The sequence below is a fragment of the Osmerus eperlanus genome, chromosome 4 (assembly GCF_963692335.1).
Source record: "Osmerus eperlanus chromosome 4, fOsmEpe2.1, whole genome shotgun sequence".
NCBI classification, from domain to species: domain Eukaryota; kingdom Metazoa; phylum Chordata; class Actinopteri; order Osmeriformes; family Osmeridae; genus Osmerus; species Osmerus eperlanus.
The window spans coordinates 9,132,316-9,159,190 of record NC_085021.1 but is presented as its reverse complement, the minus strand read 5'-3'; the positions used below and the strand labels follow the sequence as shown (position 1 = coordinate 9,159,190).

Sequence of the window (26,875 nt, the reverse complement as noted above, 5' to 3'; positions counted from 1 at the left end):
TGTTCTTGACGTCTCCATTTATTTTCAGCATCAGCATCAACAACAACGCACACGTGATTTGGAGTCACATTTTTTATGTAATGAAATTGTTTCAAAACATCAGTTCTGTAAATCTTTCACGATTGGGGGGTGGGGGTAGCTAGATGAGATAAGGCTATTAATGACCTGCTTAACATGCACAGATACCGATAAGGACAGGGACTAGTTAGATATAACAATCTAGTCTGTTGAACTTGTTCGACCCAGACTAAAATGAATGTCCAATAAATCTCTAAATCTTTGTTTTGGTGTGGAATGGCAATCACAACTCGGCCATAAGGTACAGGCCTACTGCTGTGCCTGTACATACTGGGCCATCTGCTATACCCACCTGCCATACATACAGCAACACGCACACAACACTGACTGTCCTGCTAATCTCTTACGGACACGCCATTTGACTTCTGACACCTATTGCCACGATACACAATGACAAATTAAACTTCGAGAAAAATAAATTACTCATGGCAAAAACACAAAACATGAAAAATATAAGGACACAAAATACACAAAACTTCTAATATTTAGCACAAATCTTACATGTTTAAATTATGCAAGGTACAGTATAAATGTGAAATCGGAGTTATCGCTAACAATACTTTTATTCTTATGTGCAGCAGTGGCTTTTACATCCTTGAAAAACCTACTAAAAGTTTGTATTGGTACATTCCTAATCTGGGACTGAGGCAGTTTCTGTGCTAACTTGGAAACAACAAAACACCTGCCAATAACAAAATATCTAAACGTAATTTAAAATGTTGGTATGACATTTATTTTAGGGAGGCAAATATCTTGTTTCAAGACTTAATCTTAAACCTACAAATTGTTGTTACTCATAACTGTAAAAAGCATTTCAATAAAAGTCTAACTGCAAATATGAGTAGGACAATCAATCAATTATCTAATTATATGAGGCCTCTTTAACAACATGTGATATCCATAAAAATCTATATTTCTTACAAAACTAAAGAAGACCATGGTCTTCATCAAATCTATATTCTACACATCCAAAACTCTACAGCAATATAAAGTATGAATAATAACCATGAATACTGAAGCTTATGCTAATATTCACTGGGGGTTCCAGTCTGTGTGGCGTGGAGGATCAGTCCACTTCCTGGCTTCCTCCAATATGGCTTTAAATAAGTGCTACTAACCAAGAGCATAGGAACGAGGAATGTACAGTGGCCACAGTTCAGATTGTTATCCTAACGCAGGTGGAGTGGAGGCCTGAAGGGGACCCTCTCCGTTCCCCTGTGGAGTTCAGCTCAATTACTGGATCTCTACACCCGTTTTACAAATGATATGTGGCAATAACATTGCTCAGTCTCGCCCCCTGGAGGAGCAACACAGAGAGATGCGCTGCACCGTGCCCAGATCTGCCAGCAGCCGTCTGATTCGCTGCTTGAGCTGCGGGAGGCGGGCCAGAGGGTCAGGAGGCTCCAGCTCTCCGGTGTGGTCCATCCAGCTCTCCAACACTGAGGGGGGAGAGAGAGAGGGAGAGAGACACCTCAGTCCACTTGTCTCACAAAACTGCCACGTAGGAGAATTGTCATCGTATCAAGTTACCCAGATCAGGAACAGATCAGACAGGGTCTCACCATCCAGCTCCTTCTCTATGAAGTCCATCCTGTGTGTGAGCTGGTTCTGGACGGCCTGAATGTGATCCAGCAGGTTCAGCTGCCACTGCTGCTGCTGCCCGCGCTCCACTGCTGCCACACAGGGGGTGGGACGGGCTGTGTCTGTGTCAATGTGTGTGCTTGTGTGCGTGTCAGGTTGTGTGCTTGTGTCCGTTTCAGAGTGTGCGTGTGTGGGATCGGCTTCTTCTGAAGTCTCCAGATGTCCTCTGTTCCACTTTTCCTCATCGAACAGTAACTCCTCTGCCTAAAAATAACACAAACACATTTAGCCGTAGTCCCAGTTCTGGAAAAAAGCATGCGTGCACCAGTCTCACTTCATCTCTGCCAGGTAGCTTACTCAACAGTCTCACAGTGACATACAGAGGAGACGAGCTCGAGAGAGTCGTGTTGTCCCCAGGTCCTCGTAGAAGGCGGCTCACCTTGTTTGTGTGCAGGGCTGGGGTCTTGGTGGTGGCGGGGTATGTCTCTGCGGAGCCTCCGTAGATCAGATCCTCGCTGCGGCGGAGGCTGTGCTCCAGTTCGGAGCCGCGCGTTTCCACCGCCAGGGCTCCTGGGTAGTACGCGGTCGTCTTCTGGTAGCAGTGCTCACTGCTGATGTAGGAAGTGTGGAACGAGGCAACGCCCGCGTCCTTGTCAGAGGGGGCGGGGAGGGCTGCTGCCTCCTCTTCAGGCTGGGCTGTGTGGACCGGCCAGGACTCCAGCCCCTCGCCCTGCTTCCAGGGCTGCTGCCACAGCCTCAGGTCGGGATGGGAGTCTGTTCTAAACGCAGGTACACACAAACTATCAGTTCACAGTGCATGGGGGGGACCTCACGCTTGACCCTTGACCCCGGGACTCACTGGAGGACGCTGATCTTGAGCTGCAGGCCGTGGAAAAGGAGGAAGAGCTGCTGCAGGTCTCCGAGCAGCTGGTGGGTGGCCGCCATCTTGCTGGCGTTGTGTTGGGAGTAGTTCTCCTCCACAGACGACAGGCCGAACATGCAGCCACTGCTCAGCCAGTCGCTGTCGTACAGGTACCGGTGGCTCTGACGTTGCCCTGAGGAAGCCCACGGATCACAAACACGTTATAGGCCTAGGCCTACACACAGTGTAGTTAGCGCACACGCACCCGCGTTTGTTTCTTACCTGCCATCTCTCTGCAAGCATAGCAAATGTATATCTCAGGGACGTTGTCCTCAAACAGGCCCATGCACGTGCCATGCTGCCAGCACAAACACTGGTCACACTGGAACACACAGTTACCATGATGACATATTGCTACTCGGCAAGGTCGGCATGTGTGATTGCGTGTGTGCGCGTTGTCCTGTGGGCTTCACCTGAATCATGAAGTCGTTCTCTTCTTCGACCTCACACACACAGCGCACCATGTCACAGTCGTGTGTTGCCGTGGTGACACTCTGCTGAGACACAGGTGTGGTCACATCCAGCTCCTCCTCGCTCCACTCAGCGCTGACTGTTGAACAATCACTGTCTTCCTCTGTCGAGGGGGGGGGGGGGGGGGGGGAAGAAAGAAACATGGACCAATAGGATTTGGACAAGAGCTTGTATGGACCTACATCCGCTGGCTTTTGAAGACCCACAACCTTGTTATAGCAAGTATGTAAGCAAGACATGGCTGGGCTGACAGCCTAAAAACACAGTCTGGGCCTGATGGAGACCTCATTCATACACCCTGCCTACAAAATGTTCAAATTAAAGGAATATAATTGGTCCACAACAGTAATTGTACGGTTCTAGCAGTTACAGTCTGGTAATAGCGCAGGAGTGTGTGTGTGTGTGGGCTGGGGGAGGTGGGGGTACCCACCATCAAGGTAGGCATCGTGTTTCAACCTGGAGGTCAGAGGTGAAGGTGTGTGTGAGAGGCAGGGCTGGGGAGAGGATAGAGTGGAGCCTTGGTTTTCACTGCGGGAATTTTCTGTCGGAGGGAACGACAGGATTGGTCAGTCACACAAGCAGGTGTACGCACACACACACACACACAAGCTCACACACACACCTGACTTGGACCTCTTTTTCTTCTTCTTCCTCAGCACGACACGGAGGAAGTTTCTATCTCTCTTCTGTTTGACCTTCAAACCTAGAAAATAGAGAAACAGCCAGACGGTCGGTAAATAACAGTCAGCATGAGTGTGTATGCAGCCCGACGAGTGAGACGGACTTCCGGTCCGGAATATTCCAGTCAGACTAAAGTGGCCCTGCTTGCTCTCCATCTAAACATGGCTCTGGGTTCCCAACCTGGTTCCGTGGTGCTCAACTCTCTGTCGTCGTGCGGGTGGTTGTTGTTCTGCTGGTTCTCCTTCCGCCTCTCGCTCAGGAAGCCCCTCCCCTCCAACAGGGCGTGCGTCCTCGTGGGAGTGTCCTGGCCGGCCGCCTGCAGCCCACCGGCCGGCTGGTCGTCTTCATGATAATACTTGACGTGGTAGTGCAGCAGGGACGCCTTTCTGAAGGACTTGGTGCAGCCCGGTGCCTGACACTTGAAGGGGTTGTGGTCCAGCTCAATGGACAGGATGGGAGGTGGCTGGTTTTTAATCACTCTGTACACTGGAGAGAAGAGGAACGTTCAAATCACTGGTGTGTGTTTCGGGGTTTGCGTCGGACGTGCGTGTCATAGTGTGGCTGCACTTACGGGGTTCTCTGCTGTACTTGTGTGTGGTTGGCAGGTGGACTTGGCGCTTCAGTACAGTCTCTGTTGTGGCAAAGATATGAGTCAGTACTGTAGAGTCAGAGGGGGGGGGGGGAGGGTGGATTCAGTAGAATCAGAAGGGGAGGGAGTCAGTACTGCAGTACCGACCTGTGTCTGGCGAGGCTTCAACAGAGACCTGGATGTCTGTCTGAGAGGCGCTTAACACTGAAGTTCCTGGGACGGCCTCCGATCTAACCTGCTGAGTTTGGGATCCACTGCTTCTGCCTGGGGAAGGAGGAGACCAGATAAATAAACAGCAGGCAATGGCGGACAGCCACGCAGAAAGGCAGGCCTGAAGACAGCCATACCTCGACTGCTGCCTGGCCTCTTCCTCTTGGTGCTGTAGAGGAGTGATGAGGAGCCCCTCCTCCTCTTCCTGGGCTCCGTTCTGCTTTGCTGGGACCCTGGGGAAAAGGGATGACAACGTCGGCACATTATCTTCTATTTGAGGCCAATTAAAGCTCCCCACCTGGCACCCCGCTCTCCCCTCTTCCGCTCTGTACCTGCAGGCTGCGTAGGCTTGGCCGGTGGCGTGTTTCCTGCAACTTCCTCCTCCGGCTTTCTGTGCATGTCTTCTTCACCTCTCTTCTCCACCTCCACCTTCTCCTCACTCGCTCCATTCTGCTCGGATGCGTCGCCCCCTGCTGGGCGAGTCTCTGTCTGGTCTGATTGGTTCTTCTCCAGATTTCGGGCTCTCTGGCTGGCTCTTCCAGTCTACACACACACACACACACATCATTTGACATTTCAAATACAAGCATTTCACTGTGAAGCAGACAGCGGGGGGTCCAGTCCCTGATTCAGACCCATCAATCACTCCAAATAGTTGACCGGACCTCTTTCTTAGATGACTTCACTTTGGTTGCCTTCACTTTCTTCACCACTCCATCATTGAACTTCACCGTGTAGGTATCTGAAGAAACATGTTCAGACAGAGCAACATTAGCCATTGTACTCTTTCAGAAACACAAGTAGCAACAGCCACGCCAGATGAAGACCTCCGGACATTTCCCCAGTAGATGACATTGCTAACTGGCTAGAGGAGACTAGGGTTTCTAAGTCCTTGCTGACAGAGCTCCAGAGCAGAGAGGGAGACAGACCCACCATCTTGGTTGACCTGCAGGATCCTGGCTGGGTAAAAGCGACAGTCAGACCAGCACGCCTGCACACGCTCGTTCACCCGGAACATCTGACAGGGTGGAACAGCAGGACAGATCCTCAGTGAACACACACACTGTGATACCAAGCAAAACCCTGCAGCCACACACACCTCCAGGAGGAATCCTAGAGCTCCTCCTGCTGGTGCTAACCTTCTCTCCTCTGATTGGACAGTGACTGTGTACTACCCTTCCCCTGACATCAGACCCAACAGAAGAGGAGGGGAAGAGAAGACAGGAGATAGAGGTGATGGTGGGACAGTACAGTAGAGGGCAGCCCCTGTAGACTACATCATGTTCCTCCCCCCCTCCCTCTCCTCACCGGCGTGGGGCGGGGCTCCTGAAGCCCCTCCCTCCTCAGCTGGACGCGCTCCAACGGCCGCAGGCAGGCGGAGTTCCAGTCAAACCACTCGTCATAGCGATGGCTCCACTGGCGGTAGTGGATCAGCACTTTCTCCTGCTCCAAGTCAATCTTCTCGATAGTGGCACAGTACCTGTGGAGAGGAGAGGGGGATGTGTTGTAGGGTGGAGTAGACGGCTACATACAGCATAGATCAGGAATGCGAGGGAACACAATGTGGTCAGTCATTAACAGTGTGACTCCAGTCTAGGTTCTGTTTGCACGCATTTATCAGCCAGCTGAGCTGGGTGGAAAGGGAGTAACACCCGACAAGAAATAGTCCTCCTCCATCAAGAGATAAGACACTAAAATGGTCTTCTGCAAATTATCTGAGACATGAAGGTCAGAGAGCTCATTTTGAAAGTGAACACAGATATACAAATGTATGTGTGTTGGTCTGGCATACATACACTACATACTGACATGTACAAAACACCTTGTTTGTGCATCAGTTGAGTGAGAGTCATGGTGGTCATTTAAATTTAGTTTATAACCATGATACTATGTATAATACACTGACCCTTTGTATTCATGTAGGCGTGGACCACTAGAAAGTTTGCTACTCACCAATTTTTCTGGCTGTCACGAGCCTCTAGCTGAGCCCCCACCTCAAACTGGATCCCTCGTCTTTGGGGGGGACTGTTAGTCATCCTGGCGACTTGCTTACCTCCTTGTTGGGGGTGTCGGGGGAAAAAAAAATGTTTTTTTTAGACAAGATGCTTATTAAACAAAATTCTACAATGTAGGTGCATTTTGTCCACACAGAATAGATGCTTTGTTTTTATTCACCACATTTTTTCTATTAGAATGCTCCGCCCACCGGGTGCACCACCGGTATAAACGAACTTACCCAATCTATGACAGAGGCCTGACAGCTGTCAAATGGCGCGCTCGCGGGTTTAACTTTTTCAGACAACAGACATCTGATGTGCAACACACTATATGTGCATTTAAATACGTCCCTTGGTTACTTCTTAGATTAAAATTGCTATTTTATTTTATTGATAAGCGACTTTTGACATTTTAGGGGACAATATGCATGCACCGTAGGCAACCTGGACATGACTCGCGGGCTTCTTTCCCCAAATAATTTGTTATTATTTTCTGTCTATAAGTTTAATAAACAGCATGAAATGTATTTCTGATGTGAAACAAACTCAGTTACAAAAGGAACAATAGTAGTCTGTACGCTCATGACCGCGGCCGCTGAAATCAAATGACCTGATTGGTCATAAAATGATGAAAGATTTTGATTCAGATGTTTCATTGGACACTGTTACTGTCAATCAAGCATCTACGACATCTTCGGCTGGGCCGTTTAGCTTCATTGCATTTAACAAGCTCGATAAAAACCTTTCCCGCAATTGATCTACTAATGGTAGTAAGGATACAGTGAAGTAAAGAAAAAAAAATTCTCACTTAATCTGAGCTGTGTTTGCATTTCCCAAATAAGATGTTCAACGACTGCTAAAGCAACGCAAGGTATACGTTCTAAAACTCCTTGCCAGGCATCCTTCACGCGTGTTGAAGTTTCTTGCTAGCTTAGCCCGTTAGCTAATGTTATCTATAAAATAAGCATCTAACGTTACCGTATGGATTGTACTGGAACTTTGACTTCCATATAACAGGAATATGGCTGCATTGAAAACAAGTATTAATAAATACAATAATGAAAGAACGATACTTTACCTCGTGCTCCCTGTTGTTTTTCTATGGTGTGTGACGCATGCACTTGCACGAATCCTTCGAGAAACGTGGGGCAGCTCGCGCGGACGAAACGAGGTGAATCGTTGTCTACAAAGCGCCAATCACGCGCATGCGCGGAAACTAGACTGAATCATTAGGGTTTCAAGATCGAAATCGTACATTGAGAAAGGAAAAACGCAAGAGAAAGAAAAAGAGATTAGATACCTGTGTCTTATCCCTTAAAAGTTTTATTGTTACCAGTAAATGAATGCTGTGGCATGATTAATTACCAAGTTTATTGCTTTTTTAAGTTGAGATGTGTGCGTGAAATGTAAAATGCGTTTTTCTTACAATCCTCAAGAGGGCAGTAGAGGACAGTAGCCACAAACACTCGCCTACAGCGTTGAAGTTTTCATCTGACTTTCTTTCTCCGTTACTATGGACTCTGATCCTATGCTATTTCTTCAACTCTGCCGACTGATTGTGTTTATGTGTATGCGTGAGGTGTGCCTAATGTCACAATAACAGTCAAGATGCATTCTCTAAACGCAAGACCCTGTATACTGTACAAATATAACTCCAAACACACGGAGAGATTCACACATACAATGGAAATAAAACTAAGACACGTTTATGAATTCCTAAATTTACAAACAGGATTTTATCAATTACTCTTGAAATGAATGTATTCACAGAATCAAAATGGACATTAAAAAGCAAAATATGTCACAGCAAAGTCACAGTCGCACCCTGAAAAGAACGCATTTACCAAAGCCATCAGTAGCGGTCAGGAACGGAGGGAGGTGTGTGTGGTGGTGGCGGGGAGGAGGGTTACAGCAAAGAAAGGGTTAACAGCCAGCTAACCAGGCTCAGCACAACCGCTCATTAGAGCTGCTTCTGCTTACACAGACACAGACACACACGCCTCTCATAGCCTCCATATGAGGGCCAGAGCCACACGGTTACCACAGCTAAATGCAGCTGAGGCCAACCAGCGGCTGGAAGCCCCAACACAAGGTCTGCACACAGTAGCATCACCCTGCTTTCTCTTTCACCAGGACTACAAGGCCTTCGTGTCACAAACTACTATAATGTCCTATTGTTGACAGGCCAACCGTGGTAGATGTAAAACAGGCAGATAATACAATATCCAGTGGTAGGACGGAGAGAGACAAGAGATTGGTTCAGATGTCTAGTTGGGAACTGTGATTGGTTCAGAGCACCAGAGGAGACAGTGATTGGGTCAGATATCCAAGGGGACCTGTGATTAGCTGTGTGATGGGGGGGGGGGGGGGGGGGGGGCAAGCAAGGTCATGTGATGCTGGTGATGTCAGTGGTGTCCAGGTGGACGATGAGCGTGCGCAGGAAGGACATCTCTCTGCGCGTGTTCTGGAAGATGACCAGCGGCTCATCTGATTGGCAGCGCAGGCAGTTTGGGGCCATAACCATGGCAAGGTTGTTGACATCCATCTTTGTCTTACTGACATTGACTGGCTGGGCAAACACCTGGAGCATGGGAACAAGGGGGGTCACTTTAGAATGCAGATACTGTGCGCATGTGTCTGTGGGAGGGTGAAGGGTTGTGTGTGCATGTGTGTGTGGCTGTGTGTCTGTGTGTGTGTGTGTTACCTGTAGGAAGTGGATGAAGTAGCAGAGCACCAGTCTGTTCAGTTCCGGCAGGGACTGGACCACTCGGACAGCAGACTCAGGGTCGTCATGGTTACTAACACAGTCCTGATAGAAACTCTGAGGGATGAGAGGCTCCTCCAGCTCCCGGTACCACAGTTTCAACAGAGACGCTGCCGACACAAACACACACTCACTCAATACAGTCACTAGTGTTTGTGTGGCGTGTGTGTGAGAGGTCTGTGTATGTGAGGTAGTGTGTGAGGTTGTGAGTAATAGTTACCAGGTACGTTTGGGTCCGGGAGGTTTTCTGGAATGTTCCACTGGTCGACCTGAAGCTTCAGAGCATTGACCTCATCAATGTCCCCTGGAACCCTGCAGAGCACACACACGCTCTTACTACCTCAGCTAGCGAAGGGGGGACAGTAGGTGTGTGTACAGAGGTCAAGGTCCATGTCTGTGTGTGTGTGTGTGCAGACCTGAAGATGCCCTCCGTGTGCGCCCCCCCGAGGGCCAGGACGGCCAGGGAGAGCTGGACCTGCACCCAGGGCAGGCGGCGCTCAGGGTAGCTGAGGGCCTGGCGCTCCATCACCTCCTCCAGGGAGGAGCCGAACAGAGAGGGGGTGACGATGGCCCTGCGGCCCTGACACAGCTCCTCCAGGCTGGGCTTCCTCAGGCCCTGTAGTGGGGGCAGGGGTGGGGGTACTCTGTAAACACACAGACTTTTGCAACATGTAGCATCCTGTCCCGCCCACTATACTCCCCCCCATGTGACCTCCATCCTCCCCTCACCTTCTTGCCTCCTGTGAGTGCCACCTTCTGCAGCTTGCGGTAGCAGTACTTTGCATAAGTGCTGATTGGTAGTCCTGTCAAGACAACAATAGAGGGTATTATGCAAACACACACACACACAACCACAGACTATCGGAATCTCTGCCGCAGCACTAAGGAAGGTGTGTTGCCGTGGAGACTCACCCTCCTCTTCCTCCCCCTCAGTGTTCTGTTTCCTCTTCTTCCTGGACTTGGAGTTCTTCTTACTCCTCGCGTCCTGCTGCTCCGCCATGCGCCACGTGACTGAGAACACACACCAGTGTGGTTAACTCACACTGTCTCTAACACACCAGTGTGGTTAACTCACACTGTCTCTAACACACCGGTGTGGTTAACTCACACTGTCTCTAACACACCAGTGTGGTTAACTCACACTGTCTCTAACACAACAGTGTGGTTAACTCACACTGTCTCTAACACACCAGTGTGGTTAACTCACACTGTCTCTAACACACCGGTGTGGTTAACTCACACTGTCTCTAACACACCAGTGTGGTTAACTCACACTGTCTCTAACACACCAGTGTGGTTAACTCACACTGTCTCTAACACACCAGTGTGGTTAACTCACACTGTCTCTAACACACCAGTGTGGTTAACTCACACTCTCTCTAACACACCAGTGTGGTTAACTCACACTCTCTCTAACACACCAGTGTGGTTAACTCACACTCTCTCTAACACACCAGTGTGGTTAACTCACACTCTCTCTAACACGCCAGTGTGGTTAACTCACACTCTCTCTAACACACCAGTGTGGTTAACTCACACTCTCTCTAACACACCAGTGTGGTTAACTCACACTCTCTCTAACACACCAGTGTGGTTAACTCACACTGTCTCACACACCGGTGTGGTTAACTCACACTGTCTCTAACACACCAGTATGGTTAACTCACACTGTCTCTAACACACCAGTATGGTTAACTCACACTGTCTCACACACTGGTGTGGTTAACTCACACTGTCTCTAACACACCAGTATGGTTAACTCACACTGTCTCACACACTGGTGTGGTTAACTCACACTGTCTCTAACACACCAGTATGGTTAACTCACACTGTCTCTCACACACCAGTATGGTTAACTCACACTGTCTCTCACACACTGGTGTGGTTAACTCACACTGTCTCTCACACACTGCCATGCTCGCATTCAAGCACATCCTCGAACACACACCCTGACCTCTACGGCCTCTAGAAATGAAAGACAGACGACCAAGCTACAGAGCACGCTCACGGCTACTCAAGTTAGCACCCCCTCTGCTACCCCCCGCCCCCCCATACACACACCCCCTGCTCTTTGCTGCTTCCTACTTCTCACCTCCCCACCCTCCTCCTCCCCCCTGCATCCTGTTTGAATTGGACCAGGTCCCAGTCTTGGTGGTGTGCAAACAAGGAATTTTTACATTTTGTTATGATATTTAAACTTTCCTCTCAGCAAAAAAAGTTAAAAAATGTTCCTCCACAAAACATGCTCCCTAACCCACCCTCCATCTAACTCCAATCCCAGAACTACAACTTGCCTCGGTGTTATCTTCGCCGATATCTCAAACAGAACTGGTAGTGCTGCCTCCAGTCCCGCCTCCTGAACACACACTCACACACACACACGCACACACACACACATACTCACTCATGTCGTCGTGGCTGGGCTCCATGTGTTTGTGGATGTAGGCCTGCAGGTAGCGTGTGAACGAGGCAGAGGGGGAGAAGAAGGCGAGGCAGATGGCCAGAAGCTCCCAACCGGCCCGCAGGCTGGCCAGCCCCGGGTTATCTGTGGTCTGTTTGACCAGCTGGACGTACAGCTCGTCCCTCAGGCCCTGCACGCTCCAGCCCCAGGTCACCAGGGTCAGCCCCGAGTTGTGGGGGGGCAGGCGTCCGGAGCGGGGCGAGCGCTCTCCCATGTACACCTGCACCAGCCGGAACATCTCACACGCCTGCTTCCTGAGGGCGGGGCCACAGCTCGCCAGCATGGGCTTCTTGATGGAGGCGGGACTCCAGGCGAGCATGCTGGCCAATGAGAGGCGGCGGCGGAAGAGTCCCTGGGTGTGCACGTTGAGGTTCTGGTTGGCCCATGCCTCTATGCTGCTGTCTGGGGGGGGCTGGCTCCAGGGGGTGTACTGGTACACTCCTCCCCCTCCTCCAGCCCCACCCCCCCTCCTCCCCCCCACCCCTTGGCTACGGTCTCTTGCGACAACCTGCCCAGTGACACCCTGCGGTTGGGAGGGTTCCATCTGCCCCCGGCCCTCCACACTTCCTGCCTGCAGAGGAAGAGGAGGGATTCGTCAGAAACACACCATACACACCTCTCTTACTTTAACAGTGAGACACACACGCACCACACTAGTTCATTGTTTGGACAAGGTCCCACATCCCAAGCCTGCCAGGGCGTAACGCCACATTGACTGCTAATTACAGTTAAATAAATCCTTGGTAATTATGTTAGTTTGTTTGACAAAAGAGCCACTATTACAGACCAGTCCTGCTAATCCCATCTGTCTGGTAGCCCACGAAGCCCTTAGTTTTCCGTTCTCGGCGGGAATTCCACGTGGACGGCTATAGTAATTTCCATGACTGTAGAGTTCAGGACCCGGTCTGCTATGGTGTTGTTAGAACTGTGTGTAAAACTATGGACTGCGGCGCTCCAGTGGAATGTTTTGATTCTGCAACAGGAAGCTTGACGCTGCATTGTTCCTGCAGCAACAGGATGGGGGGGGTGGGGTCTCTAATATAGAACATTTCCTTAAGCCTGGAGCTATGACAGCAAACAAACAAACACACACACACACACACACACACACAAACACACACAAACACGATACCTGACAAGGGTTCTCTGGTGAGGACAGGATGCTTGCGTCCAGCGACATCTTCTTCCCATAGGTCGGTTTATAACAGCCCTCGCCATCTGCGGCCAGGGTTGAGAGGGCCGAGTCGCCATGGTTATTGGCGGAGGGGGTCAGAGAGTGGCTGCTGGACGTCAGGTTGTCCCGGGGGCCCCCAGGTCTGGCCAGGGCCTGCAGGCTGCTGCGGGGGGTGGAGCCCTCTGACAGCTGCGTCTCCAGACTGACCCTGCTGTCTCTCTTGGCCATCAGGCGCTCGCTCACCACGCTCAGCTCTCCACTGCTGCCCAGCGAGCCGGGCCGAGCCCCGGCCACGCCCTCCAGCGCCCGCCTCCTCCTCCTCACGCTGGGGGAGGGCCCTGTGGAGTATCCTGAGTCCTGGTAGGTCACAGTGGCAGGGGCCGGGTACTCCTGATTGGCGAGGCTGTTCTGTCGACTGTGGCGCGGCTCCATGTTCCTTCGGACACTGGCCTCCAGGAGGCGCCAGGACGCCGCCTTTTCCAGGCTCAGCTCCCTGGTCTGGGGCTGGGGGTGGGGCTGGGGGTGGGGCTGGGAAGAGGTAGAGGGAAAAGCAGGGGAAGGAGATCCCCATGTTTCATGATCTGGGGCGTCTGTGGGCGTCTGGGGCAAGGGTGGTGAGGGCAGAGCGGGTAAGGAGGGCAGGGGGGGCGGGGAGAGGGGGTACTGAGGGCTGGGGTGGTAGAGGGCAGCAGTCTTACAGACGGCAGGCTCCACGTTCACCATGTGTTTGATGCACTCCCGTCCCGCAGGGCTGTACTCCGTGTCGGAGGGGTGTCGGGTGTGTCTGCGCGGGGGCTGGGGGGCGGGGTACTGCAGCAGCCTGGTGTGGGCCAGCATGTCCGGGGGAGGGTCTTCATAGATGGGGGGCTCATGGGGAGGCTCGTCGTAGATGGGGGGGGCAGCCTTGCTTGAGACGGGCGTGTGTTTTGGCTCCATCTTGGCTGGAGGGCGGGGTCTGTCACCGGGGGCGGAGCCACCAGGACTCCCAGGACGGACAAGACGTTGGGAACCAGTGAGGCTAGCTGATTGGTTCCTGTCCGCGTTGCTGACCTTGACCAACATGGCGGCCTTGGAGCCTGGGGCAGGCTGCCATCTTTGAGATGTCCCTCTGACACAAACACAACGTGGGATTCATTCAGTAAAGGTTGTGCAAGAAGTTGGGGAAGAAACAGTTCATCTGAAAGGCCACAACGACACAATGGAAACAAGCCCTGACTCAGCTTAACAAACAGGAACATACACGCACACCTACATGTACACACTTTCCAGAACTTTATGGAGTGTTTATAGGAGAAACAGAGAGAGGAAAGCAGTTTTTCCACATCAGCTGGCTCCACGGGGGAAACAGGAATTCAACAACTCTGGCAGCGTCAAGTCTGGTCTGCCAACTCAAACTGTCTATGACCTGGCTTAACACCACACTATACTACAGCATTCTACTTAGTCCACAACTGGACTAAGTAGAAGCCAGTACACACTACACTAAGCCAGTACACACTAAGCCAGTACACACTACACTAAGCCAGTACACACTAAGCCAGTACACACTACACACCACCGCCCTACCCTAGCACACTCTGGCGCCCAGCCATGTTCTTATCACCAAAAAAAGAAGCAATAAAAGTTATTATAATAACGTCTAATCGTAACGTACGGACTTCACAACATGCTTCTTAACAACACATCACTTTTTTCCGGATCACATTATTAATGATTGTTAACGATTCAACTATTTTGTATCCAGTTAGTACATTATCAGGTGGCATTGCATTATCCGTTGCTACAGGCCCTGATTGAAATACTGCTCCACTCCACTCCGATCACCTCGTCCTCCCATCCTCCTACTGTTTCCCCCCCACCCCCCCACCCCGCTCTGCCACCCCCCTCCCCCCTCCCCCCCAGCCTACTGTGATGGGAGCATACAGACCTGTGTTTCCAGGCAGACGTCCCCTGTGTGTCTACAGCTCCCACAGCTCTGCTGCTCCTCTATCCTACTCTGACCACAGACTGCCGCCGGAGAGAGGAGGCAGAGAGAGAGAGAGAGAGCGTGGAGGCAGAGAGAGAGAGAGAGCGTGGAGGCAGAGAGAGAGAGAGAGAGAGAGAGAGAGAGAGAGAGAGAGAGCGTGGAGGCAGAGAGAGAGAGAGAGAGCGTGGAGGCAGAGAGAGAGAGAGAGAGAGAGAGAGAGAGAGAGAGAGAGAGAGAGAGAGAGAGAGAGAGAGAGAGAGAGAGAGAGAGAGCGTGGAGGCAGAGAGAGAGAGACAGAGAGCGAGGAGGCAGAGAGAGAGAGAAAGCGAGGAGGAAGAGAGTGAGAGGAGGGAGGAGAAAGAGAGGAAGGAGAGAGGGGAAGGCAGCAGTAGCAGTTTCCTGTGCCTTACTGTAGCTGGAATGTTTATGCCTTCTGGTACACTCTGATCCCACTCACATCTCCCTCCTTCTCGATCTCTGCCTCCCCTGGCCCTGCCTCTCTGCCTTCCCCTCTCCCTCCTCCCCGGATCCCTCATCATCCCCAGCTCTTCCTGCCCTTCCTCAACACCACCACCCTCTCCTCTCACCCTCTCCTCTTTTCAACCTTTTGGAATCCCCATCTTCTTCTCCCTCAGTTCTCTCCCCCCTCCCCTCCTCTCCTCTCCCCTCCCCTCCTCTCCTCTCCTCTCCTCTCCTCTCCTCTCCTCTCCTCTCCTCTCCCCTCCCCTCCCATCCTCTCCCATCCCCTCCACTCCCCTCCCCTCCTCTTCCCTCCCCTCCTCTCTCCACTCCTCTCCCCCCTCCTCTCACTCCTCTCCTCCCCCAAGCTGTAAACACCTTGCCTCTGACAGTTAGCTCCACATTTGCTGTCTTTCGTCGAGGTGCATGTGTGTTTGTGTGTAGGATACAGGGACCAACATGGTGTCTATTATGTCCCAGGCCTGATGAGACAGCCTATCCAACAGCTCTGCTGTCCCCCAGAGGCATGCTGGGACCGCGAAGGGTCCTGAGAACAGACAGGGCTGTCCTGAGGGAAAGCCCATCTCTACACAGAACAACAGGAAGTACCAGCAGGCCTTCACATTCAAACAGGCTTCCCATGACTGGATGCTTTCTGATGCCAGTTTCACTGATCCGTGATCTGATTGGACAGATCTAATGCAAGTGTAGCAGGGGAGTGTTCCTCCTCCTTGTAGCAATTGACACACACACACACACACACACAAACACACACACAGTTTATTGTTACTGGGTCTCTGAGAGTTGGATTAAAGGGGACAGGGAGAAAGAAGGACTAGAAAGAGCGGACAGGAGGGAAGAGAGTTAGAAGAGGGAGAGAGGAGTCTGAGGCCAAGAGAGGGACGGAGACATAGCTGGAGAGGGAGAGCAAATAAGAGAGAGAAAGCCGGGGCGAGAGAGGTTGAAAGAGATGGAGACGAAGACAGAAAGATACTGAGGCTGGTGGGAAAAGGGGGAGGAGACATTATAGAATAGAGATTTGTCATGGGAAAGCAGAACAGGGGATTTGTAATGACGATGGAATTCCTGGTTTGGAATGCATAACTCATACTCGATGTTGACCCAGTGTGTGGTAACGTTCTGGATCGAAAAACAGTTTCAGATGAGTTGTGTAGGGTGGGACACACAAACCCTAGTGCCTGAGCCTTGACCCCTGACCCTGAGCTGACTGAAACCGGAGCCCAAAATCTTTTACTCTCTCTTTCACTCATTTTCTCTCTATCTGTCACTCAATTTTTTTCTCTCTCTCTCTCTCTTTCTCTCTCTCTCTCCGCCATCCTCACACACACGCACCCACTCACTGAACAGAGAGTTGTGTGTGTGTATAAACCCGGCTTGCGATAGCTGTCAATCATCAGAGGTTTCTGGAATGAGACTGGCAGAGTTCCTGCTAGGTTGAGTCTTGGAGACTGTGACCATATTAGGCTGCTGTATCAGAGCCCCATACTGCAGCTTAACACACACACACACACACACACGCTAGTCAGGAGTCATGTGTTTACCTAAGGTGCTACGCTGACAGGTCAGTGAGTATCATAGCATGACTGGGTGACGAGGATAGTCAATGACTAACATACTGACCCACTAGAGCCTGCAGTTGTGCCCTGTTCTTAGCTGTGGAATGGGAATGTGTGTGTGTGAGCTGGTGAGTCGGTGTGTGTGCAGGAGACTCAGGGGTGAACAGCCAGGCTGGCAGAATGTGAGGCAGGGTGTAGGGTGTTCACCTGGCAGACTGCCAGGTGGAGATCAGGGCAGTCCTTCTGCTGCTCCTCCTTGACTACCACAACATTTAACTACTGTGGAACCACCCGTCTGATTGGGTTGTTTCTACTTCCTGATAGTGACACCGCCCTTTGATTCTATCAGAATTCGTTTTTGTTGTTGTCTGGTATAACCCTATCTCATTGGGTCATGTCGTCTTCCTGTCTGGAATAACCCTCTTTCATTGGTTCGTCTACTTTCTTTCTATCTGGTGTCTACCACGTCAATCCAAAAGTAGCTAGTGTTAAGTCCCTTACGCGTAAAGTATGTTAACACACACACACAGACACACAAACGCACGCATGGTGTACCGAATGAGAGTGTGACTGTACCTGGAGTCTGTGAAGCCCTCCGACATGTCTCTCTGGCCTCTGGAGGGGGTCTCCCTCCCAAAATAGCTGGAGATCAGGCTGGGGGGGAGGGGCGCGAGCGGGTGGGTCGGACCCAGGGGTGTGTGTGCGAGGATGCATGTGTGTGTCATGGAGCTCCTCTTCATGGCCTGGAGCTGGGCCAAGGGCAGGATGTCTCCTGCCAGGGGGCGGTGCCACACCGTCTGCCGGGTGGAGCTGTTGTAGTAGTAGAAGCGCCCCGATTGGCTGTCGAACAGCTCCCACCACTGGTTCCCGTCCGCCTGTCTGACGGCCACGCCCGCGGGCGGCTGCCAGCCACACTCACCCGACGTCAGGTTCACGAACATCCTCCAGCCCGGCTCCACCAGCTCTACCCAGTCACTGCTGACACATGGGAGATGGAGTTCAGAGTGTGCTGACAGGACTACAAACACAGGAGCAGAGTGGATCCAGAGTGTCCAGAGGCTTGCTCAGTCAGCGCCAGCAGACTGTTTTCTTGTTGAATAAACAACAGGTGAGGCTACTGATGGATCAGGTATACACACTCTCCCACTCACTCTCTCACTTTTTCACTTTCTCTCTCTCACACTCTCTCTCTCTCCCTCTCTCTCTCTAGTGTGAGGGTGATCCAGGATCCCCAGGTCCCTGCTCTATTCCTGCCACCCCTGGTAACCACAGGTCACATGACCCACCCTCCACAGCAACAGATGACATGTTGGAGGACTGTGTGCATGTGTGTGTGTGTGTGTGTGTGTCTAGGAGAGAACAAATCCTGCTAAGATCAAATAATGACTGAAATCCCCAATAAATACAATAATCCCCATGTTAAGAGAGGAGAGAGAGAGAGAGCAAGGCAGAGGAGAGGTGGTTCTGGTGGTGGGGGCTGGGGTGATAATGTGCTTTTCTTAGCAGTGTGCGTGGGGAGGGGGCGAGGGAGGGAGGGAGGGAGACGGGTGTCGAGTGTCCACAGCAACAGGGCTCACCTGTTCCCCTCACTTCACAAAATAAATAAACAGGGAAGCCGGCCTTCTGTCCAGCCAACATGGACCACAGCTCTGCAAGCAATTACCTGATTGGTCATGCCTTTCCTGCTTTGTCGTGTGCCTAAAAGCACCCCCCCCCCCCCCCCACCTCCACAGACACACACACATGACACTAGCCCCTGACTACAAAGGTCTGCCTACCTATCTTCTGTTTTTTAGCTACTGGGGATAAGAGAATGGAGAGAATCAAACATCTCTCGTCTCCTGAAACAGGAGACTTCACTCAGCTACTTTCTACCCTTGAAACATACATCTGCACGATAACACCTGTTGATTCCATTCACTTTGTATGTATGTGTGTGTGTGTGTGTGTGTGTGTGTGTGTGCGAGCGTAGACAAGGCTCTATAGCAGGTTTTGACCCCATGTTCTCTCGTATGGAGAATGAATTAACCTTGACAGATGTGTCTCTGCAGACCTGCAGGAGAACAGTGGAACACCATCCTCTATAGACATGGAACACTATCCCCAGACAACCTCTCCTGATGTGGAAGAGGAGGGAGAGAGAGAGAAAGAGACAGGCAGAGAGAGAGAGTAGGATGAAAGAGGAGAGGGGGGAGGAGGGATGCAAGGATGTTTCCAGGTTTTAAAGCACTACAGAGAGAACATGTGTTTCCTCCAATCACAAATCAGTGCTCCCACCCACTCCAGCCCAGCCCTCTCTCTCTCTCTTGTCCAGCGTAGTCCTCCCTATCTCTCTCCAGCCCAGCCCAGTCCTCCTGTCTCTCTCTAGCCCAGCCTAGTCCCACTATCTCTAGTCCCTCCTGTCTCTCACTAGTCCAGCCTAGTCCTCCCTATAACCCTGACTGCTCTCTCCCAGGTGTACCAGCTGTCTCTCTACTTCCAGAGCTCAAAGGAGCAGCAGGTCCAGGATCCCTGAGGCCCAGCCTGGGTACAGGATTCTGAGTGTTCTAGCAGGTTCTCTGACATGGACAGACATCCCCAACACTGGGGATGAGAATCCCACATGGTGCTCTGGACAACTCTGACAACAGGAGGAGGGAGGAGGAGGGGGGAGGAGGAGGGAGGAGGAGGGAATGAGAGGAGATGGAGGGAGGGAGAAGAGGAAGCTATCCAATAGAACAGCTGGTACACCTGTCTGCTCAACACCTTACTGGTTTTGTAAAAGGTTCAAACTGTCCACTGAACTCTCAGGTTGAGCAGGAGGGGGAGGTATTTGTCAATGAATATAACATAATTTTGGAGGCTGAGGTGCATATATGTTTTTTGTAAATCCCGATGATTTATAAATGACATCCCAATGATGTCATTTAAGAAGCACTTCCCACAGAGTGACACCTGGCAGTCTGAGCTGCCACCCTGCTGGGGGCTGCTTCAGGGCTGCTGGAGCATGCGTAACAAGCAGCCCTCTGACTGGGAAAGAAATCTGTTCAGAAACAGAAACATGCTGGTGAAGATCAAGAGTGTCCTCCCCGATCTGACAGGCTGCGTCCTGCTCCGACCTCCGTCCTGAATAGCTGAAGCACTGACTAAGGCACTAGAGCTGTTTAACCCTTGTGCTGCCTTCGGGTCACATGACCCAAAGGTTCATAACGAACCATCGTTGTGTTTACCCAATTTTACCCAATACAAAAACAAATAAAAATAATTTTCTTTTAACCTTTGCAATGTGGGGGGTCTGAGACAGCCCATCAGTTAAAAGAAAATGCTTCACTTTGTTTTTGTATGAGGTAAATTTGTCGCAATACGACGGTGGGTCACAATGACTGATGGGTCGGAATGACCCGAAGATAACACAAGGGTTAAGACACATAATACGACTAGGCCTTGAAATGAATGTTGAGCATTTGAAGTTTCAAATAGTCAGTCTCCTACACTCTATGCTCAGAAAAGCATTGCACCACAAGAGCTCCATCAGGGCTGTACATTCGCTCAATGTCATATCAACATATGGGTCGCACCTATTGTGGGAAATTATTGGTGGTAATATCACTCCCAAGTCGTGTTCTTCTGGGGCAACGATGGCTGTCAGTTGGACTTACAGTAGCCTGCAAACAAATTGAAACTCAACATAAAGTTTCTATATCTCTAACCTTGTTGAGCTTTAGCATTAGGCCAAAACGTCAGTCAGCAACAATGTGTCGTTGACTCCGAGCATACAAACAACTAAAACTTTCACTCTGATCCGTCCACATGTTGCGTATAAATCTTCCATCGACAATAACTTGTACAGTAATAACTCACCTCGTCTCGGCCATTTTCCTTACATAGTAAGAACAGATAGTTGTGATAGGATCCGCGTACAGTAGTAGATTGCTGTCTGAGGCTGAAGTAGGCAACCACGTACCCCAGAGCACTATTAGTGTTCTACCGTGTCTGGCTGAGTCAGACAGTCAGCGTCCCCCTTCTCTCCACTCCCTCAAGCCTGTGTGACTGGTATGTAACCTGACCTCGGTACGGACCGCTCTGCACCACCCAGTGGCGGCCTGTCTGTCGGGCTCTCCCTCTGAAAATGTTACCCGATGGGGCCATCTAGAGCCACGATTGGAGAGTTACGTTTCCACCCCGAATAGCCAACCTGAAACCGCAACAGCGTCATAAACCAACACCTGGAACTATTCCGTCTTTTCTTGATTTTGTGTTACGGTCAACATTAACGAAATGTTTTATATGACGTGTAGCTCACAATACAGTGTTTAAACAAATCAAACGAAACAAAATTAGTCAATCATCTTATATTTTTATTCAGGCCTACTTTAAACGTCATCAACAAAACGTAATTTTGAAAAAAATTTAGGCTAAGACGTCGCTGCCTTAAATGCACCCCTAAAAAGCATTTTGATCTTGGCTAGGCTATGTTATTATTATTTAGGCTAACAAATATGTGTGCTAATGGGGGGCTATTTTATTGTATTAACAGCGCTTATAATTGCTCCGGGACAAGACCAAAATTCGCCTGTGGATCGTATGAGGCATTCCAAAATCCAACGTTTACAATTTCGCGATTGCATTGGCCATACGTCTGTCTAGGGCTAAGAAGTCAATTTGCGAAATGCTAATACAGTGATTATATTAACGAAGCAATTAAGCATAGAGTACAGTATTACCTACATGTGGCCGGCATGAGATAGGCCTTACCCACACAGTCGCTCGTTTTACTCTGTCAAAGCTGACGTCACAACAGCAAATTGCAATGACGTTGATATGTATATTGTAGTCAACCAAGAACGTACTCATTAGAGTCGGAAGGTAAGTGCAGAGTAGACCCTTTGCTTTTACAGAAAACAAGAAAAGACATAGAGCTATTGACCATGGATGCCACTCCTGTGAGTACTAACATGTATTTCAATTGATTATTATTACACACAGTACGTTAGATAGGCTTAATAGGAACTGAGGTCGTGATGTGTATCAAATGCAAGAGACGTCTTCAAATGATTGTCTATCAGTTATTATGTTGACTCATTTCATCATACTTTTTGTTCTAAAAAATAAATCTCCCAGAGACACCTGCAACATCAGAGTTGTCTGCCCTTCTGGGGCTAAGAGCAAAACAGGAAGAAGCAGCGCTCAAAGTAAGAGTGGAGGCAGCCCTTCAGAGAGAGACCGTTTACAGACAGAGAGGCTCTGCACGAAGCAGCGGCACTCTGGAGCCCATGGTAGCGGCTCCCTCTGAGGAATGTTCAACAACACCTCCAACTACACAGAAACAGGAGGCTGAACTCCATCAGGAGACCAACACTGTGGTGAACACATGTGCTCCACATGATCTGGATCAGGGACCAGGATTAGGGATTCAAATCAAGGAGCTCACTGAGGCCCTCCCAGTGGTGGTCAGCCCTCCGTCCGCGGACAAGGCTGTGATCCATGTGGAGACCCCAGAGAAGGAGATCTCACGGCCCCTAGGGGACATGGCAACAGCAACCATGAAGGTGTCGCTACCTGAGCTCCCATCCGGGTCCCTCGCACAGTCCTCCACCTTGGAGAAGCTCCCTCCATCCCCGTTCATGGAGGCTGAGGTAGGGAACACAGAGGAGCTCTGCGATGGGGCGTTCAAGTGCGAGACCATTCCCCTGGATGGCGAGGATGTCCAGCCCCAGGCAAGTGTGACTACGCTCGTCGCAGATAAGATGGACCTCCAGGAACTCCTCAGTAAATCGCTGAGCTCTCTGACCTTTTCCCGCTTTCCGACAATGGCGAGGGCTCAAGTAGGTTACCACATTGAAGTGTTTTTCTCTTTAAGAAGAAATAGAACATTTATGAGAAGTGTCAGAGAACAGGACATTTTAGATGGTTTGTGTGATAGCAACACATGCTGTGTCAAAGTATTAGCTCAGAGTAACTTAAAGTGTTCTTAGAGGACGCATTGTTCACGACTACATATTTTTCCTACAATACAGACTGCTGGTCTAGGGGACTATGGCAGTACATTTAGACGCACCGTTCCCTCCTGGTGTTCAAACCCTGTGAAGGCCTGTGTCCACCAGCCAGCCAAGAAGAAGTCTGTTCCTTCAGGGTCTAGACACCATGCCGGTTTGGTGCCAAATACCTCTGTGCCACTTCAGGGTTAGTATTTATTCGGAAAACAGTGAGTGTTTTGAGAGATTGTTAAAGCGCAGGTAATCAATCCTCTTTTACCCTCCAGCCATCCGGAAAGAACTGGAACACCTGTTTACCCGTTTCTACAATGGACCAAATCTCAATGATGTAAGGACTGAATGCAAATGAATGATAATATGCTTTGCAACGCCAAATCCTCAGCAAATTCTTCTATTCATGCCCGATTTTGCATCGTTATTCTCAGGAAAGCTTCCTCTGCTTTGACGTGCCTGACGTAGAGATCCTTATTACTGAAGACCTGGATATCTTCAAACTAATTGATGAAACTTTGGGGTCTTCTCAATCCTTAGATTGAGTTTCTGATCCTGGCCTGAATAATAATAAAGACTATCTTTGTGCAACTGCTATCCTTTGAATATGATTCATATTGAATCCCCATCTTGAGGATATTCTTATTGTGGGCACATGCTTATCATGAGGGTGTGCTGATAGCAAGAGTCTTTTGATTATGAATGCTTTATCAACTCCAATTCTTATAAAACAGCTTCATCTAGTCCCTGCCACACAGCCTAGTCCCTGACACCCAGCCTAGTCCCTGACACCCAGCCTAGTCCCTGTAACCCAGCATAGTCCCTGTAACCCAGCCTAGTCCCTGTAATCCAGCATAGTCCCTTTAACCCAGCCTAGTCCCTGTAACCCAGCATAGTCCCTGTAACCCAGCCTAGTCCCTGTAATCCATCATAGTCCCTTTAACCCAGCATAGCCCCTGACACCCAGCCTAGTCCCTGTAACCCAGCCTAGTCCCTGTAATCCAGCATAGTCCCTGTAACCCAGCATAGTCCCTTTAACCCAGCCTAGTCCCTGTAACCCAGCATAGTCCCTGTAACCCAGCCTAGTCCCTGTAATCCAGCATAGTCCCTGTAACCCAGCATAGTCCCTGTAACCCAGCCTAGTCCCTGTAACCCAGCATAGCCCCTGACACCCAGCCTAGTCCCTGTAATCCAGCATAGTCCCTTTAACCCAGCATAGCCCCTGACACCCAGCCTCATCCCTGTAACCCAGCCTAGTCCCTAGAACCCATCATAGTCCCTGTAACCCAGCCTAGTCCCTTGAACCCAGCATAGTCCCTGTAACCCAGCCTAGTCCCACACTAGCGGACATTGCTGACCTTGCACTGAGTTTATTACATCAATAAAATAATATCACGTCTGACAGAAAGTGACATTGATTTGACACAAACTGTGACAACTTTGCATTCAACACTTTATTCACAAACTAACACCCACTAGCAACGGGTCACTGGTAAACTGAGGGAGACCAAAATATATGTCTGATAAATCTATGTAACTGTACAAGGCATTGTTAGGATAAAACCATCTGTCTTTTCTTCGTTTGTGTACAGTAGTCCCTGTCAAAGTGCTCCAGTCCTCTGGTTGGTTCTTGTCTCAACAGGGAAAAGGGATTTGGAGGAGGGTAGGTCAGGGTGAATCTGCTCTCTGATTGGACTAGAACAGAGTTATCACAGCTCAGCGTGTTAGGTTGGTCACCCCTCTTCTGGCTATTATAAAATAGATTTAAAACATTTACATTAATTGTAAAACATACATTCAAATACGTACAGCAATTTATCATATATATGTGGAGACTGCGATAGCACCATGTATAGCGAACACAAAGTGACTAGTAACAGCTGTGTTAAAGAGAGAGAGAGAGGGTTGTTAGATTTGGTTCTTCAGTGCTGCTGCATCCTCCAGGGTGGGCAGGGGTGCAGGTCAGGGGCAGGCTCCCAGCCTTCCCTCCTACCTGACGGGATCAGCCCTGGCCAAAGTCCCCAATCAAACCCAGCACACCCTCGCTTCCTCTCTACTGGCAGATGGGTGACAAGCGGGAACTCCAGACAGCCCATTAGTGGCAGCAGGCATATCAGTGGTAACCATAGGAACAGGTGGATAGGGCGCGCTTGATGATAAACTTGCTTACATGATGCAGGCTGGGTGGAGTTGTGAGTCCCAGTCAGGTTTGTGGTTCAAACCAAAACTATTAGGTCAGATAAATGCCTGGTGGGCGTGTAACATAAAGCCAGGAGCTGGTGGTTGCTTTACAAATGACATTAGTCAAAGGTTTGTTCAACATCTGGATGCCAAACACTCAGGTAGAAATTAATAACAAACCTAAACCAACTAAGGAAGTGACATCCTAATAGATTCACATCAAACACATCCAAAGTATCTGGCTTCTCATTCAAAACAAAACATCATGAAACTAAGAAAAGATGGCACTCTGTGAGTATGTGTGTGTGTGTGTGTCTGTTAGCTAATCTGTTTTCAGACTTGAATTAGTAGCACAGAGTATGGGGGGAAAGCAATGTGCCACATCCACTGAAGCTCACTGTGGGGGTACAGGAGATAGTAGGATGGAATCAAGTCAACAACACACATCCACAATACAAACACATCTGTCTGTTACCAAGCCCCCCTAAGGGTCTTACGTATCACATGAATATTCAAACTAAAACCTAATTTAAAAGGTCTCCTTCTGGAGGAATGGGGTGGGGGGGGGAGAAGGAGTTCTGATCCAGTCAGTGGATGGGGGGGGGAGAGGGGGGGGGGGCAGAGAACCATGTAAGGGGCAGATAGAGGGCAGACAGACAGGCTGTTGGACAGACGCTGCTGAGGGCTTCTAAGGGTCGAAATCACTGCAGTCACAGTGAGCCTGCCTCTGTCTCTGTAGCCAGTCTCTCCACATGTCTGGTTGTCTCAAACCATCCTCTTCCCCCTCTTCCTCCTCCTCCCTCAGAAACCTACCCCGGTTGGCGCTACCTTCTTCATCAGAGAGCGAGAGGGGGAATGAGGAGGAGGAAGGTGAGGGGCGAGGGGTAAAGGAGGAGGTGGAGGAGGGAGAGGTGGTGGGGGAGGATGAAGAGGAGGAGGAGTGTGGAGAGGGGGGGTGTCCTGTCAGCCCCAGCGTGTCCTCTAGGGCTCCAGAGTTTGCCCTCCTCAGCAGTGAAGAGGGTGTGGTCCGAGTGGTCTGGTCGATGGCTGAAGCTGATTGGTCAATTGGTGATGCTGACGTGTGGTCTCCTCCTGGAGGACGGTTTCCGTGGTGACGGTGGGGCATGTTGCCTAGCAGTACCACCATGTTATGGACAGCAGAAGAGAAGTGTGACCAATCCTCCAAGCTGAGGGTGGAGCTCTGGGCATCTGACTCCTCCTCCAGCTCCCCTTCAAGCCCCGCCCAGACAGACGGAGCCCCTCCCTTCTGGTCCTTATCCTTCCCATCCCTCCCAGATCTGTCCTCTGAGGAGACACACACACACAAATGTCAACCCAATGTGCTGTACATCATCCGTGACAGTCCTGGTGTCTGTGTCAGGCAGTGTCAGTCATGAGAGTGTTTGAATGGGTTGATGGTGAGATCAGACAGCAGACAGACACCCTGACCTCTGGTGGAGGGGAGCTGAAATGAGATTACTGAACAGGCAGATGAGAGTTAGGGGTTAGTCAGGGGTCAAAGAGACATGCAGGCAGGCAGACAGGCAGACAGGGAGACATGCAGGCAGGCAGACAGGGAGACATGCAGACAGGCAGACAGGCAGACATGGTTATTTCCTGTCCAGACTGTTGGCAGAATGACTCAGACCTAAGCTGGCAACAAAAGTATGGGAAAGAAAAAAATAACAGAAGACCGAAACGAAAGAAAAGGATTAATGCGAGTGGCATCATGACGAGCGGAATGGATTCCAAACTCACAGCGATCGAGAGGAAGAAGGCCGCTTCACTTTAGGCCACT

The 26,875-nt window shown here is 50.3% G+C and overlaps 4 protein-coding genes across 11 annotated transcripts in view; 1 reads left to right on the top strand and 3 right to left on the bottom strand.

The window, feature by feature from the left end:
• Positions 1-57: 57 nt before the first annotated feature.
• On the bottom strand, positions 58-7,745 carry LOC134018609 (PHD finger protein 20-like). 2 transcript variants are annotated; one of them, XM_062458692.1, is made up of 18 exons: positions 7,608-7,745; positions 6,486-6,588; positions 5,841-6,012; positions 5,466-5,550; positions 5,198-5,274; positions 4,865-5,075; positions 4,670-4,765; positions 4,470-4,586; positions 4,305-4,364; positions 3,914-4,219; positions 3,675-3,755; positions 3,483-3,593; positions 2,995-3,155; positions 2,804-2,903; positions 2,519-2,714; positions 2,099-2,438; positions 1,641-1,923; positions 58-1,517 (listed from the first exon to the last, which is right to left on the bottom strand). In XM_062458692.1, exons 2-18 carry the CDS (start codon positions 6,566-6,568, stop codon positions 1,363-1,365), a joined length of 2,634 nt encoding a protein of 877 aa, XP_062314676.1. In that variant the 5' UTR covers positions 6,569-6,588; positions 7,608-7,745; the 3' UTR covers positions 58-1,362. The 2 variants fall into 2 exon arrangements, with proteins under 2 accessions (XP_062314676.1, XP_062314677.1); XM_062458693.1 differs by lacking the exon at positions 7,608-7,745 and having other exon boundaries at positions 6,486-7,590.
• A 136-nt stretch (positions 7,746-7,881) lies between these two features.
• Positions 7,882-20,982, bottom strand: LOC134018608 (rho GTPase-activating protein 39-like). 4 transcript variants are annotated; one of them, XM_062458689.1, is made up of 10 exons: positions 20,771-20,982; positions 17,507-17,905; positions 12,887-14,036; positions 11,698-12,325; positions 10,206-10,304; positions 10,023-10,096; positions 9,710-9,909; positions 9,514-9,605; positions 9,234-9,403; positions 7,882-9,110 (listed from the first exon to the last, which is right to left on the bottom strand). In XM_062458689.1, the coding sequence occupies exons 1-10, from the start codon at positions 20,782-20,784 to the stop codon at positions 8,916-8,918; spliced, it is 3,021 nt and encodes a 1,006-aa protein (XP_062314673.1). In that variant the 5' UTR covers positions 20,785-20,982; the 3' UTR covers positions 7,882-8,915. The 4 variants fall into 4 exon arrangements, with proteins under 4 accessions (XP_062314673.1, XP_062314672.1, XP_062314674.1 ...); XM_062458688.1 differs by having other exon boundaries at positions 17,507-17,908; positions 20,771-20,981; XM_062458690.1 differs by lacking the exon at positions 17,507-17,905 and having other exon boundaries at positions 20,771-20,979.
• A 775-nt stretch (positions 20,983-21,757) lies between these two features.
• LOC134018223 (uncharacterized) lies at positions 21,758-23,447 on the top strand. Its single transcript, XM_062458105.1, has 5 exons — positions 21,758-21,852; positions 22,031-22,734; positions 22,927-23,092; positions 23,172-23,233; positions 23,331-23,447. Exons 2-5 carry the CDS (start codon positions 22,183-22,185, stop codon positions 23,439-23,441), a joined length of 891 nt encoding a protein of 296 aa, XP_062314089.1. The 5' UTR covers positions 21,758-21,852; positions 22,031-22,182; the 3' UTR covers positions 23,442-23,447.
• Positions 23,448-24,332: 885 nt separating this feature from the next.
• The window catches only part of sulf2b (sulfatase 2b), a 14,915-nt gene continuing 12,372 nt past the window's right edge, over positions 24,333-26,875 (bottom strand). For 3 of the 4 annotated variants that reach the window (XM_062458683.1, XM_062458684.1, XM_062458685.1), the window contains exons 21-22: positions 26,836-26,875; positions 24,333-26,382 (exon numbers count right to left, since the gene is read on the bottom strand). The exon at positions 26,836-26,875 is cut by the window's right edge and continues 17 nt beyond it. In XM_062458683.1, the coding sequence (XP_062314667.1) occupies positions 26,352-26,382; positions 26,836-26,875 (71 nt within the window). In that variant the 3' untranslated portion in view covers positions 24,333-26,351. The remainder of the gene's footprint in view (positions 26,383-26,835) is intronic. The other variant, XM_062458686.1, reaches the window with a different exon arrangement.